Below are 16,408 nucleotides of genomic sequence, written 5' to 3' on the forward strand. Positions count from 1 at the left end.
CTGGGGGAGAATTTGCTTCCAAACTTATTTCTTCAGCTTGTTGGCAGAGTTCAGTACTCACAGAGTTCAGTACACACAGGGCTTGGATCCCACTTCCTTTGAGTAGAGAAGAGCTACCTACCTTCTATAGTTCCTGGCTCCTTACTCGATTACTCAAAGCCAGTGATGGTAGACTGAATCCTTATGATTTCTTCTGCCACCAGCCCAAGAAGACACCTTTAAAGGGCCCATGTGATACAGCTCAGGCTCATCTGCAGCTTCCCCATCTTAAGGCCAACTCCCTGGTAATTTTACATCTGCAAAGCCATTTTTGCCATGCAACCTTAGGGGAAAATTAGGCCTGCTTGGCTAAATAGTTTGGGACAAAAGATAACAGCTGGGACTGGGCTCAAACATGGCAGGAGGGATGACTCAGCAAAAAATACCCAGTAGTCCCCAGGACTCTTTGCAACCAGGGCCAAGTGCTTGCTTCCCCGCCTCCATCCAATCCACAGCAGCGTCCAGTATGCCAGTATTCATGAGCACACCCTTAGAGGGGAGGAGACAAGAGACCCTGCATATATAACAGGCTAAGGGTGAGAGGAGAGAGGAATGGGAGAAGGGAGGAGGGGTTTTAGACACCTGCTTCTGAGATCTGTCCTTACACAGGATTCTGTTTCTCACTGTTGATTTCACTGTTCCTTTCACTTTCAAATAAGTCTCTTCTGTCGGCTTAAACACTGTCCTGCCCTTTCATTCTTTAATCATCAAAGAAAATGAACCTGAGCCCTAGATGGTATCAACCTATTGTAATCACAGGAGTAATATGAAGGGAAGAGTTCAATGGGCCATCTTAGAATTTGCTTACAGTCCATCCCCAGCATCACTCACCAACTTTGCCACCACTCACCCAAACACTTTAAAGTTGTCTTTAAAAGGAAGAAGCTGATTGATTGAGAGGCACTCTGTGTTTATGTGGAAGTGACACAATGAAACCACCCGTGCACAAACTAAAGTATGCTAATAAAAAAAAGTTTTGATAAATTTAAAAGAATAAAATAACACACAAAAAAAAGAAAGCTGAACACTAGAGATCATACTTGTAATCCTAGCTACTCAAGAGGCTGAGATCTGAGCACCACGGTAAGGAGCCAGCCCAGGCAGGAAAGTCTGTGAGACTCTTATCTCCAATTAACTACCAGAAAATTGGAAGTGGCGCTGTGGCTCAAAGTAGTAGAGCATTAACCTTGAGCAAAAAAGAGCTCAAGGATACTGCCCAAGTTCTGACCAACAAGAGACAGATTGAGAGAAAGAGAGAGAGAGAGAATGTTGTATAAAAGACTACAAACAAATCTCTGGGTGCCAGTAGCTCACGCCTGTAATCCTAGCTATTCAGGAGGCTGAGATCTGAGGATCGAAGTTCAAAGCCAGCCCAGGCAGGAAAGCCCACGAAACTCTTATCCCCAGTAAACTACCAGAAAACCAGAAATGGAGCTGTAGCTCAAGTAGTAGAGCGCTCAGGCCCAGAGTTCAAGCCCCATGACCGACAAAAAAAAAAAAGACTACAAATCTTCCTCTGGTGTTTTTAGATGAATGACCCTTAAAAGATATGTTCACACCCTAATCCTCAGAACCTGTGAATTTGACTTTATTTGTAAAAAGACCTTTGCACATGTAATTAAAAACTTTGAGATGAGATCATACTGGATTAGTCAGGTGAGCCTTAAATACAAAGACAAGTACCCTTGTAAGACATTTGAAGAGACAAGACATAAAACATCATGTGAAGAAAATAGAGATTGTAGTTACACTGTCACAGCCACTAGAAGCTGAAGTAGAAAGAACCCACCACATCAGCACTACCAATCTCTGGCAGGAGCCTGGTTCCATGAACACCTTGATTTCAGTATTCTGACCTCCAGATGTATAAGAGAATGAATTTCTCTTGTGTAAACTACCAAGTTTTCGGTAGTTATACAGTCCTAGCACACTAATAAACTGGGAGGACTTTGAAACCAGAATGATCTTATAAAAGTGTTTTATGAAAGCAAGGAAACAGATTAGATAAGTCCTTTCATTTTCATAGCTGGTATCTACTAAAATACCTAGCAATCGGTAGGAACCAATGGCTTATACCAGAAGTCCTAGCTACTCAGGAAGCTGAGCATCAAGGTTCAAAGCTATCCCAGGCAGGAAAGTTTGTTATACTCTTACCTCTAATTAACGACAAAAAAAAAAAGATGGAAATGGAACTGTGGCTCACTCAGCTCAGGGATAAGCATGTAGGCCCTGAGTTCAAGCCCCAGGACCAGCACACACACACACACACACACACACACACACACACACACACACACAACACACAAAACCCACATGTCAGATATGCCCATTTTCATTAACATGGTCAATGTTAAATTATTTTTTGTTTTTTTATTTTTTGGGGGGGGTCCGGTAGTGGGGCCTGAACTCTGGGCCTGGGCGCTGTCCCTCAGCTCTTCAGCTCAAGGCTAGCGCTCTACCACTTGAGCCACAGCGCCACTTCCGGCTTTTTTCTTATGTGGTGCTGAGGAATCGAACCCAGGGCCTCGAGCATGCAAGGCAAGTGCTCTACCACCTTCCCAGCCCCCAATGTTAAATTATAAAGCAATAAAACTACAGTATATTGTGCTAAGCAACCAAAGTACAGTAGGAGCAGTCTTAGCTTTTGTGACTGGCTTCATTTGTTTTGATGGTACTGGCATTTAAAGTCTGGACCTCACACTTGGTAGGCTAACATTCTACCACTTGAGCAACACCTCCAGTCCTGGTTGTTTTTTGTTGTTGTTTTGGAAGTGTTTCACTTTCCTTCCAGGTACATGACTGAGCCATCATCTGCCTACTTAGGCCTTTAGGCTCACAAGGGACTGCCACCTAGAGTTTCTTGGACTTTCTGCCCAGGTTGCCCTAGAACTGTGATCCTCCCAATCTTAGCCTCTCACGTAAGCTTGAGATGATAGGTCTGCACCACCATGCCCAACTAAGTTGAGAAGGGTCCTCTCAAACCTCTGTCCAAGGTAGTTGAAAACCATGAGCCTCTCTAGTAGGATTATGAGTGTGAGCCACCACCCCGTCTTGTGATATTCTTAAGTACTATTCCACTATGCCCATGCCACTGTGGTAGACAGAGCATTAATCAGTATTCTCTCATATGCGAGGGGCAGAGAGAATGGGGTAGGAGGTGTCACTCTACTGCTCTCTTTATCACCTGGTTGTATCTGCAAAGCAAATTACATCTGATGTGCAGCAATGGAGCTAAAGTAGTTCCTTAATTTGTGGAGTCAGTCTGATATATATGTTCATGGATGTTTTTCCAAGGAAGTGATCCATAGACTCATCAGATTCTCAAAAGATAGCAGTACGACTTACCTAACACTGTTTGAGAAAGAGACGAGAAGGGGGAGGAATGGGAACATAATGGAAGGGATGTGGTTTTCATCACACCATTTATAGATACTGACGGGCTATACCTCACATACTTCCATAAAACAAACTGACTGGGTCAAACAATGGGATCAATTCAAATAAAATCTTTTTAAGTGAATTGTAACACTTGGCTACAAAGATATAACATAATCACTACTAAGATACCACTTAGTTTTTTTTAATTTAATGAAGCATTAATATGTAATTAAAGCTAAAGATATACCTTAGGGGTATACCAGATGTCACCAAAATAATGTTAATAGAATTAACATTAAAAATAAAGCTTGTTTCTACATGATAACAAACATCATGGCACATTATCATTATCTGACAACAGAAAACAGATAGTTTAAATATTAACATTTTATTGTTTCTATAAAGGTGAAACAAAAACTTTAACTGGACATGTAAATTATAAATCCTATGTGAACTACAATATAAGGAGATTTTCTTCAAAAGCATGCAATTATCTCCATTTCAATTCATGAGAAGCATATTTATAATTCAAACATAGCTCTTCACCTACTTACAAACCAATTTTCCATTTTCCTTCTCTACAAAGGCTTTAGTTGGGTAACTACACAATAACAGCTCCTTTCAATATGTGTAATTTTAAAAAGTAGCAGCAGGTGCTGGCAACTAAAACCCTAGCTACTCAGAAGGCTGAGACCTGAAGATCAAGGTTTGAAGCCAGCTTGGGCAAGAAAGATTGTGAGACTCTTATTTCCAATTAACCACCAAAAAGCAGGAAGTAGAGCTGTGACTCAGGTGCTAGATACCCTTGAGCTTCTAAAAAAAAACCTCAGGGACAGCACCCATGCTCTGAGTTCAAACCTCAGGACCAGCACACACACACACACAAAGTAGTGATAATTCACTCATTCTTTTCTAGTTTATTTACACATTTCAAATGTCCATATTAGTGACCAAATATATACAATGTTCTCACGGTTCAAAATAACTATATACAGCTTGCAAAAAGTCAAATCCTAACCACAGGCGCCTTTCATCTAGTCACACTGACTAGAGACACTTGCCAACAGCAGTAATAGCCACTGGATACCACATCAGGCTAAAAGAAACATCAGCACTACATCCCAATTTGGTTTTGTTTTCTCTCCCTTTCAACTGCTTTTATTTTTCTTCAGTAAATGTATACAATTTATTGGCAATTTACCTGAAACCAGCAATAGCTACATAAGGCAATGCCTTATGCCACAAATCAAAGTCTTCCTACTCCAAACCTATAGTTAATTGATGGCAACTTTTATCATTAAGATCAAATTCAGATCCCAGATACCTGGGTATGAAATATGTAAATCTGCCAAGAGAAATTGGGTATTTTTCTTCTTTTCTTTTAATATAACCCACTATATAATAGTGAACTAAATATGTTTGTTTCATAGAAACAACTTACATTTGCCAATACAGGGCAAATGGTCTATGTACAGATACATTAGGACTGCCTGACTGACAGTGAGTGTCGCTAACCATGCTCCAAGTTAATGGAACTAATATGGTGGTGCTCTCTGTTGAATGGACTTTCCCTTCAGAATACGTCGGATCTGGAAGAGAAACAAACAGGATTTGTAATTTATTTTTGATGAGCAAAATGGTGTCTTTTCTTCAGTTTCATTCCTTTCCTAAATACTCTGTAGCACTCCTAACCAACTTTAAGCATGTGAAGGAAAACACACAATATTTGTCATGATTGAAGTGACTTTAAAAACAGTGTACCTCTTCTTAGGTTTCCTATAATGATCTTTGAGTGAGCTGGGTATGAGTGGTTCATGCTTGTAATCCTAGCTACTAAGGAGGCTGAGATCTGAGGATCAAGGTTTGAAGCCAGCCTAAGCAAGAAAATCCATGACACTCATCTCCAAATGAACCACTGAAAAGAGGAGGGAGGAGGGAAGAGGGAGGAGAAGGAGGAAGGGTGGAGCAGGAGGAGGAGGAGGAACAGGAGGAGGGGTGGAGCTATGGCTCAAGCACTAGGCCTGAGCAAAACAAAGAATCTCAGATATAGCACCTGCCCCGGGAGATCAAGCTCCAGGACTGGCACGTAAAACAAGGCATTTGAGTGCAAGACAGGAGGAAGGGTGGAAAACATGTAAGACTCAAGAAACCATCTGGTATGTGACAGGAACTGACATATGCTTCTTCTCATCAGCTGCCAATAGCCTGTCTGCCTGTAATTTTGTATGGGTCTCCAATGATGTTAGGGTATTCAAATGATCTTTGGCAATAAAAAGGTTCCTACCTCTGCTAAAGTATCTCCATTGAAATTATCTGAAGTTGAAAAAACCTCCAATAGGGTCTGTATTCCTTTCCAAACTTAATTAAAAAATGATGAATAAATAAATAAAAGATCTCAATTATTAAGGTTAGTCTCACCTAGTAAGAATGTAAATATACCTTATAAAGATTTTCATAAAAATATTCTCTGTATGTCACACAAAAAAGTAAAATTCTAAAAAAAAAGATGGAGTTCTATTACCTAGAAAAGTTCACTCCGGAAACTATTCAATCCCTAATGACAATATATACTGACAATTGAGGACAGAACACTTTTAACATAGAAGACACTGCCAGGTTATAAACTACGTAACTAGCCTTTCCTCTGCTTGTGCAGTGTGACTTGGTAGATAGAAATAATCGTGACAGCTGGTTTCACTCAACACTCACATGCCCAGCACAACTGTGCGCACTCTACAGGTATCATCTCATTTAACACTCTCCGTATTTGAAAACTCAGTCTACAAAATTTAGATTCTCTCTTTCCCTGATCTTAGTCCTTGTTCTCTCATCAGCTTCCAAACCTTGAACTAGACTTTCTCTAAACCCAAGTTTGTGTCAAAGAAGACAGAGAGAAAAAAAAGACTTCCTGACCTGGCTATCTGATGAGGGCCTATGGATAAACTCTTAAATTTCTAACTCTTCCTTGGGAATCAAAGTAACACACTCCCAAAGCGCTTTATCTAATACCTGGAAGAAGATCCCATTTGCAGAGTACCAGCCAGCCTTCCTCCTACACAATCCCTACACAACCTCATTTTCCCTTCTCTCTCCGACCACAGGGCCTAACAGTGCTGTCTCTATCCTGTGACCCTCACCTGTTCTCCTACGGGGCCATCGGGAACCAAATGCACTGGCTGCTCGTTCTCCAAGTTTCGAGTACTGGGATCAGCGCCCTTCCTCATCAGGAGGCGGACCGCATCCAGCTGTGTCACCCGATACTGCAGGCTTGCAGCCACGTGGAGGGCAGTGTTTCCATTGTAGGCCTGAAGACAAAGAATTGAAATGCCATGCATCAGCACCGAGGATTTTCATGAAGGGAGCTTAAAGTCTTGAAGGTATGAAGATCATTCCAACTCTCAAGTTTCTGAAGCTTTCTAAATTACCTTAGTGTTCACAAAAGACAGGCAACTGGGCAGCTCCAGAAAGAGGCGAATGAGTTCCAGATTTGCTTCTTCAGCTGCCAAGTGCAGGGCTGTGCGACCACTTTTACGATCCTTATCAAAGGTGAAAGTAAAAAGACTGAAAATCCACATACAATGCTTTACAATACACTTTTCACCATCATCTCTCAAGTGTCTGATACTTTGAATGCCACCTTTTACAAAAAAACTGGCCTCAAGCCCAAACTACTACTATTCTTTGTAAGTTCTCTATTAATGCGTCTATTTGCCTCTTATCATGGTCTAGCCATAAAAATGTAGAAATATAAAATGTGCTCTAGGAAAAACCATGTGTTATGTGTTCTAGACTTGGTGATCACCATACAGAGCTACAGTGCACTATCTATCTCCTCTTTTGTTAGTAAACTCTGAAAGGGACTATGTGGTTTTTGTTAGAGTTTTCCCCCCCAAAAAAACACCTAAAACAGTGTTGTAGGACTGAACAGAAATAGGAACTAAGCTTCATATTTTACAAAACATTTTCTAATTTAAAAAACAGAAGATTAAGTCCAGATTCTACAACAAAGAAGGAAACTTAAAAAAAAAAAAAAAAAAGCATGAACTTTATTATGAGCAAATAAAAATGGAAGCCAGAATGACAGCAGTACTGTCTGCCTGGCCTTCCAAACACAGACTAAAATTATTTCACAGCTAAATAATCTTTTGAGATCATCACATACATATTAAAATCAAGGCAAGAAAGCCAATGAAAGGATCTTTTCAAATCTAAGCTTAACTGCCCATACAGGACTAGAGTCATGTATGGAGTTAGTAATTCCACTAGTTAAAACAAGAAAAAGAAAGAAGAAAAGTTTTCATCTGCCCTTAGGATTAAGGTCTTTTGCTATAACCACTTTCCTCCCTAGCCCATCTCAAACTTCTTCTGGGAAGTTACCTTTGCTTCCACTGATGCTCCCATTTGAATCAGACACTTAATGGTGTCAACCAGACTCTTATTCTTCAGTAAGAGCTCCTGAACTTCAGGAGAATGATGCTGTTGATTTCTCTGGAGTTCATGCACCACAGCATTGTGGGCTATCACTGCACAATGGAGAGGAGTCAGGCCTAGGAAAAGAGAACAAAGCAGCAGTCAAGCATCTTATCCAGTCTTTCAGGTTGCTGCTCTAAAATTACAAAAGGATGGCCTCTCATTTCACCTTCAAATGGGTTCCACAAAAACTAGTAAGGCAATCTGAACATACCCTCTGCTTGGTCTTAATAGTAGTTTTATCTCCTTTCTTTCTGACACTTGACACTCTGTTTTCTTGTTGTGCTGGTGCTGGGGCTTGAATTCAGCATCGGATGCTGCCCTTAGCTTTTCTGCTAAGGCTACCACTTTGATCTACAGCTCCCCTTCTAGTTTTTTGGTGCTTAATTAGAGATAAGAGTCTCATGGGCTTTCCTGCCCAGGCTGGCTTCTAACCATGATCCTGAGATCACAACCTCCTGAGTAGCTAGGATTCGAGGTGTGAGTCGCTGGTGTTCAGCTGACAATACCCTACTTCCCATGTAGGGTCCACTGTCCAATAGAGTTTGAGTCGCTTACCGTCATAATTAGTTGCCTCAAGATCCACAAACTGATTGCTCCTCACTGCTCCCTTCTGGATTGCCTGCAAAATGTTAAAACAGGCATCTGTTAGTAAAAGATGAGAAACATAAATACCTATTTACTAGTTTCCCAAGAAATTTATACATCAACTCAAAACAGCTAACTGCAATAGACAACCTACATTCAATTTCTAATATCCAAGGAGTCTCTCTCCGACCCTGTGATGGAAGCCTGGTTCCCGGCCTCTTACCTGCAGCACCTGGGAGTGGCCCTTCTCAGCGCAGACATGCAGAGGCGTTCTTCCCCAGCAGTCTGTGGTATTCACCTGGGCCCCAAGGTTCACAAGATCCTGCACAATCAGATGCTGATTGGCAGCCACTGCCACCTGCAAGGCACTCTGTGCGTAGTCAGAGAAAAAAAAAAATAAAAAGACTTTATTTTTTTTTAATATACAACACTATCCTAACAAAGAACATGAAACTAAACTACGAGAGGGGAAAACCCACATAGAGAAAATAAATCCTATTAATAAGCAATCTGATACTGTAAAACAAGGAAATAAATAACCTTAGGGGGGAGGCCTACTTATATTCCATCTTTGGTCAGATAACTAGAGTTAATATTAATAATTTCAAGACTGATGGTGGCAAAAAGTCATTATCTCCAAGTTAATATTAACTCTCTTGATTTCAACTCTCTTAATATTAACTCTCTTGGTCTGATCTTGAGCTTTGGAACAATCTGCACAGGAGATTGGTCCTCCTGTCCACATCGGCACCATTTCAGACTTTGTCCACATAATCACCTGCCCATTGTGCTCTTTGATATCCAACATGCAAAGTGCATTCATCTTTCTTGCAAGAACATAGGAAAGTGCTCTTCTCCCTTGGGCAACAGCAATATGGAGGAACCTGGCAAACAAAGAGAAAAAGGCAAATTACTTCTGATTACACTGTTTGCCACTGAAAAAAACAATAATAAGTAAGGCAAGTGTGGTCAGTGCACACCTATACTATTAGCACTTGGGAGGCTGAGGCTAAAGTACCTACCTACCTACCTACCTACCTACCTTCCTTCCTTCCTTCCTTTTTGCCAGTCCTGGGGCTTAAACTCAGGGGCTGGGCACTGTCCCTGAGCTTCTTTTGCTCAAAGCTAGCACTCTACCACTTGAGCCACAGTGCCACTTCTGGCTTTTTCTGTTTATGTGGTACTTAGGAATTGAACCCACAACTTCATGCATGCTAGGCAAGCACTCGACCACTAAGCCACATTTCCAGCCAAGGATAAAGTATCTTGAGTTAGATTCCAGCCTAAGCTACAAAGCAAAACCCTGTCTCAAAAGAAAATTCTCCTGTCAACCCTTACTTTATAATATTGATGTACCTGAATGTAAACATTACAGAGCATACTTTATGTTTTCTACTACACTAAATATATGTGTGTGTATAAATCTATCTGAATTGCCACAACAAAAATTGGATTATAGAGAAGAAACAATGTCAAATACCTTGCTGGACAACTTAAATCTATTCATTTCTTTTTTTTTTTTTGGGTCCGGTCGTGGGGCCTGAACTCTGGGCCTGGGCGCTGTCCCTCAGCTCTTCAGCTCAAGGCTAGCGCTCTACCACTTGAGCCACAGCACCACTTCCGGCTTTTTTCTTTTTGCTTATGTGGTGCGGAGGAATCGAACCCAGGGCCTCATGCATGCAAGGCAAGCGCTCTACCACTGAGCCACCTTCCCAGCCCAAATCTATTCATTTCTTAATGTTCACAAAAACTCTATGATGAAAGCATTACTCTTACATGTCAAGAAATAAAAGCACAGAGATTTCAAAATAACTTGCCAAAGGCCATAAACACAAGACAAATTAGGATTCAATTCACAGATTGTTAAATATTAATTGTTTCTGCTCCAAAGAGCACACACTATACTGGTCTTCCAAAACCAATTATTGTAACAAGACAATATGTCTAAGCAAATGCAGTCATTATATTCGACATACATTACATAAAAAATGAGCTACATAATTTGAGGGTAGGTGTGGGGGGGGGACAATGGGAAAGAACAAAAGAAGGGGTGACACTGACCAAGAGGTATTGTACTCATAACCTAACTAATGGAACTGTAAGATATATATATATATATATACACATATCCCTATTAAAATAATAATGTGATATCTTTAAGGAAAAAAAAAGAAAAGAAATGCATTTCCTTGAGATAGAAGCTATCACTGAGTAGACATTTCTATGTTGGTTGGGCAACCACTGTAATGTGATTTGGTATACTCTAACAAAATTCTGTGCCCACTGGTCCATCAATGTGGCTTGTCAAAGTAAGTATACAAGCTAAAAGGATACTCACGTGTCACCATCGGCATCCTTTGATAGAAGCTGGTCTTGGGAGATGTTGGCCAATTTGTTCTCTTCCTGCTCTACTTGCCACTGAAAAAATGACTTCCCTAACTGTGTGGTGGTCATGGGATTTCCGATTATGTTCAGGAACGGCAGTGAGGTGCTTGAAGTGGCTGAGGCCTCATCGTGAGTCCCCATGGTCTCACAGGCACTGTTGGGCACCAGGCTGAAGTTCTGCAGGTGAGCATCATTTTGCTGCTGAACACTGGGAGACAGCTGACTGGGAATGGCAATATTCTCGGAGTTTCCAAGACCATTCAGAAGGGACACAAAGCTCTGGTTTGAGAACTGTGGTTCCTGACCCTCAAAGAGGTTTGGTTCATAGTTGGGGGACTGTGAAGTTCTGGAATAAGGACTGTATTCCAGAGTTGGGTTATGGGTATAGGGCTGCGGCTGCTGTTGCTGCTGCTGTACACTCTGGTTCTGTGGAGAATACTGGTACATGGAAGCCTGATCCATCACTTGTGGGGAGCCGCTGACTTGGAATGGTTGATACTTCTGAGGTGGAGGGAAGACCTGCCTTCCATGGAAGTCCTGCTCCTGCTCCTGGGGAGCGCTCTGAGGCACCACAGGGCTCATCCAGCTAACCTGGACTGTGTTCAGGGAAACTGGGTTGCATTCGTTCTTAATGTTTATAATGTTCTGAAGCAGATCGGCACTGCTGTCCGGTTTGGATTCATTGTGATGAACATCTTCCATGCTCTCCCCAGGTGTTGGTGTTTGAGGTGGTGTCTAGAAAGAAATTAAAAGAAATCAATGCCATTTTCACATTCCCTTCCTTCCAGGAGCTGAGCACAATCTAAGAATCAATCCTCAACACCAATCAATGAAGAATGTTTAAAATTGAGTCCAGGAATGATATCCAAACTGTATTCAGAAGAAAATAGTGAGATATTTACCAAAAACTGAGTGTGCAGTGGAGCTGGCCTTTTACAAGCTGGTCCATCAGAGAGAAAATCAGGCCCTTTTCTTTTCCCACTATATGATCCTGTGTTCTTCAATTCTGTACCCAAGAAAAGGATAAGAAGTCTGTGAGCATTTTACATTAAAACTTTTACCCATCATCACACTATATTATTTTACTCTATAACCCCAATAAATTATAGCTACTCTTACCTGTGAACTGTCCAATGCTCACACTTTGTGTCTGTAAGGGGGAAAAAAATCCAATTTAGTGTATAGAAAATGGCTACTTAATATGCCTCAATAAAAACTCATCTCTACCATTCTTTACAGCACACCATAAATCTGACATAGTTATGCAATCAATATTTATTCTCTATCTCAATCTTCATTCTATTTCTCAATTCCTCCATTTTCACTTGCACCGAATTCAACTCAGGTCAAGATAACAAGACCATTTAATTGTTTCCTTTTCTAGCCAGAATGTTCATTTTAATTAACTCTTACTTTCCTGGCCCCTTAACTTGCTTGTGTCTATTCACCCACTGTTTTTCTTCCACATCTATCAGGTGTCAGGCATTGAGCTAAGCAATGGGAACAGCACAGCTGACGAATGAATTCCACCCAGTGGATTCTGTCATCAATAAAAAAAACTACAAGTGACTTACTGGATCTGGGTCAGGGAGTAACAAGGACAAACTAATCTCTCAACAAAACGAAAAACAACAAACAGATGCTACCTTAAAATCATCCGCCACTTGGCCAGAGGCCTTCAGTTTATGACTTCGGATGTGTAGCAAGAGTTCCTTCACTGAGTTCTTCACGCGAACACCTTGAAAGGGCCCTCTCTGCTGCCTGCCAACTCCCATATGGGGCTCAGCTGTTTAAAAGGAAAACAAAGCACTGATTAAGTCTCTTCACAGTCACAAATCTTAATATCCCCAGAAGGATTGGTGCCTAATGTATGTAGTCCCTGAGGAAGAACAATGAAATCTGCGACTTGCTCTAATCCATGCTGGTGTGTGCCAGAACCCAGCTCCTCTGTTGGGTTCTATGGTGCCCAATAGCTTTCTCTACTAGGCTCCATAAGAAAGTAAATCTCAGTCAAATGTGATCAGAGATCCCTGAGGTCAACAGAAAAAACCTAGATTAAGTCTGTTTCTCGGTACTATCCACTCATGGAAAAAGAGCACTGATTTTACCAACCAGACTCTTATAGATTTATAATTACTTTTTGACTTTGAAAAAAACAAGACAAAACCAAACCTTAGGGGAGCAGAATAGAAATACTTTTGCAGTTTTTGAAAATTAAAAGCTTTATATTCACATAAGAAGGAACAAAACAACTTCCTCCAAAGATCTCCATGTAACAAAGCCTAAATTATTTCCTTCAATTCAACTGTGCCAAGAAATGAGCTTAAATTCACTGAGCTTGAACACATTTCCACATACACAGGATTTCCCCCTCACTTTAAGAATTGTGTACACAGGCCTTCTAAGTAAGAAGGAAATATCTGTTTCACATTGTTTTATAAAGTTCAGAATGTACTTTCAAGTTTGGTATGGAAGTTCTATCTCTTCCCTACTGTGTCAGGTCTTCTTTTTTTAATTCAGGCATTTTTTTTTTGTTATTATAAAGGTGATATAGAGAGAGGTTACAGTTCTATAGGTCAGGTAAAAAGTATGTTTCTTTTTCAAAATGGTCACCCCTTCTCTCTCTCCCAGTTTTTCCCTCCCATCTCCACCCATAAGTTGTATAGTTCATTTTCAATACAATGTCCAGTGAGTACCACTGCTGCATTTGTTCACCCTTTGTCCCACCGTTTCTGGGCCACCCCTTACCCTCCCAAAGACAGATAAACAAGAAAAAACGAAAAGAAAACAAAAACATAGGAAAAAAAAACTCTTTCCATTTCCTGGAGTCGTTTCAATAAATATTATTTTATATGATCAGATGCACATAGGTATTGTGCCTTTATGTTCCTCCCCTAAGAAAAATCCTCCTTTGGTCTCACTGTGTGTGAATGCCTAGAGACTTAGACAATTAATTTATCATGTCTCTGTGTGTTTTGTTTGTCACCTCCTCTTGAGATGCAGGTTGAATAAAAATGTTCAGAACACAAATCTTCAGAACGTCAGGGATGACTTTTCCCACTTGAAGAGTGGGGAAAAGAGAGACTGACAAGAAACAATGCATAACTTGAACCTACCTATATCATACATACAGCTCAATGATGGGTGAATTAAAAGATTAGTTGGTCTTAAGTTGAAGGCTTAGAGATTTCAACAGAGACCAGAATTGTGAAAACCTGGAACCTAACAGAACATTCCTCAGAAATGACAGCACTTAATTGCACATCACAAGGAGAAAAACGTAGTTTCAGGAATCCCCCTGGGCTTGTGTGGTCAAGCCAAGAACCAGCAAAACAGTTTCATCTACCTGGAAGTCCAAAAGCACAAAGGGCCTCAAAAATCCTCCCCCTCCAAGCACACCGCATCTGAAATCACTTCAGACAGGCCTCCAAGCACACTGCATCTGAAATCACTCTAACATAATTTTCAGTGGGGAAAAAAATGTAACTTGTTAAAATGTAAAAGAAAACCAAAACAGGAACAGAAAACATTCGGGAAGAGATGGTTTGAATCAAGCCAATGAAGATGTGTAAACCTCCAGTATCTGGGGTTCCCTGGGTGCTCTATAAGTCTCCTCACAAGGGCGTCCGGTCTCCCTCAGATTAAGTAACCGGATTCATCTGGAAAGGAAACTCCCCCAGGTACCTGGGAAAGAGGAGGGGTCCTTCCATCTTTCCTGGCCAGATAAAAACCCAGAGAGAACGCGGGAGGGCGGAACTCCGGGCGGCCCGGCCTGGGCGCCCCGCGGGCCGCGCTCTGGCGCACCTGTGCACGCCTGACAGCCGGCCTGGCTGCCGGTGATGACCGAGTCCCTTCTCCCTTCACACTTTCCACCAACACAGGCGGCTGGTGCCCAAGTCAGGCCTTCCAATCGTCTATGCCCTGCCAGGCCTTGCGGGGGGCGCCGAATCGGAGAAGGGAAGGCTCGCGGACCCCACACCCAACCTTCCTCACCGCCGCTCAGTGGGGGACACAGGGCCCTAGAAGTCGGCTGCGGGCAGCTGGGTGGCGCTGGGCCCCGAGGAGGCCGAGGCCCGTCCAGCGATGCCGCCGCCGCCGCCGTCTCACCGCTAGGGCCGAGGCCGCGCGGCGCCGGCGCCCCGCTCCCCCCCTCCCCTCCCGCCCGCCCGCCCGGGGACGGCGGGTACCTGGCGGGCGCTCGGCGCGGGCGCCGCCTCTCGGCCGGGACTCGACGGCCCCGCAGGAGGACACGGAAGAGGCGGAGGAGAAGTCGGAGGAGTCGGAGCCGGGCGAGCCGGGCGCCGAGGGCCCGGACGAGGGGCAGCCGGCGTCGCTGAGCCCCGGCGCGGCGGCGGCGGGCGGCGAGGTGCCGTAGAAGTAGGCCAGGTTGAGCGGGCTGGTCATGAGGCCGCCGTCGCCGGCCGCGTCCAGCAGCCCCTCTCCGCCACGGCCGTCGTCCAGCAGCTTATCCACGATCATGCTCCCCGGCGGGGCGATCGGGGACGCGCAGACGCCGGCGCGGCCCGCGCGCTGCCCTCCCCAGCTGGGCCGAAGACCGCGGGACCGACAGACCGATGGACGGAGGGGTCGACGGATGCACGACGCAGGCACGGGCGCGCCCCGAGGCCACCCGGTATTTAACCGGCCTCGCGGCGCTCCGACCTCCCCCGCGCCGAGCCCGGCCATTGGCGGCGCCCGGGCCTCCTCGCCCCGCCCCGCCCCGCCCCGCCCCGCCTCCGGATGCGGCGGGTTTCCAGTAAAATGTACAGGATGAGGCAATGCGCCCCGCGCCCCGCCCGCCCCGCGCCCCGCCCCGCCCCGCCCGCCCGCCCGGACCCGCGGGTGTTTGCCTGTCCTGCGACTTGGAAACCCCGGCAGAGGGCCGCCTTCCGCCTCCGGCCTCCCCGCCTCCGAGCTCAGGACCGGCGCCCAGGAAAAAGGGCGTGAGGTTCCAGGGCGCCGGGCCCGCCAGGGAGGCGGCCGGGGGAACCGGTCGGCCCGCTCCGGGAGAGTGGGAGCAGGCCTGGGGGGTGCCGAGCCCCGCGCTGGTCTGCCCTCCGGGGCCGTCTCCTCCTCCCCCTCCTCCCTCTCTTCCTCCTCCTCCTCCTGCCGCCACGTCCCGACCCCCAAAACCTGCCCGAATAGCGGGGCGCTGGTGGCTCACACCTGTGATGGAGGCTGAGATCTGAGGAGCAACGTTCCAGGCCAGCCCAGGCAGGAAGTCCGTGAGACTATCTCCAATTAGCCACCTCCCTCACCACCCCCCACCCCCCCAAAAAAGCTGAAAGTGGCCCTGTGGCTCAAATGGTAGAACGCCAATTTTGAGTGAAAAAGGTAAGGGACAGCATAGCACACAGGCCGTGGGTTCAAGCCCCAGTAGCAAAATCAACAAGGGTGCTTTTAGACAAGGTCCCAAATTCAAACTCTGGAAGCGTTTTTCTATCCTCAAATTACCATATGGGCCACAATCCTTTTTTATGTGCATTGGAATCAAAAATGCCCTCCCACAACAATTTTTTTTTAAATTCAGTCCATACTGGGTTGTAAA

General features: G+C 44.1%; 1 protein-coding gene across 1 annotated transcript; it reads right to left on the bottom strand.

Annotated features, from left to right (window-relative positions):
- Positions 1-3,791: 3,791 nt before the first annotated feature.
- On the bottom strand, positions 3,792-15,447 carry Nfkbiz (NFKB inhibitor zeta). Its single transcript, XM_070030335.1, has 12 exons — positions 15,048-15,447; positions 12,507-12,646; positions 11,980-12,010; positions 11,763-11,866; positions 10,814-11,595; positions 9,254-9,359; positions 8,699-8,845; positions 8,446-8,509; positions 7,795-7,964; positions 6,843-6,953; positions 6,555-6,722; positions 3,792-5,006 (listed from the first exon to the last, which is right to left on the bottom strand). Exons 1-12 carry the CDS (start codon positions 15,337-15,339, stop codon positions 4,953-4,955), a joined length of 2,169 nt encoding a protein of 722 aa, XP_069886436.1. The 5' UTR covers positions 15,340-15,447; the 3' UTR covers positions 3,792-4,952.
- Positions 15,448-16,408: the final 961 nt, after the last annotated feature.

Source organism: Dipodomys merriami, unplaced genomic scaffold (assembly GCF_024711535.1).
Source record: "Dipodomys merriami isolate MVZ:Mamm:240054 unplaced genomic scaffold, mDipMer1.0.p SCAF_2, whole genome shotgun sequence".
In the NCBI taxonomy this organism is placed as follows: Eukaryota; Metazoa; Chordata; class Mammalia; order Rodentia; family Heteromyidae; genus Dipodomys; species Dipodomys merriami.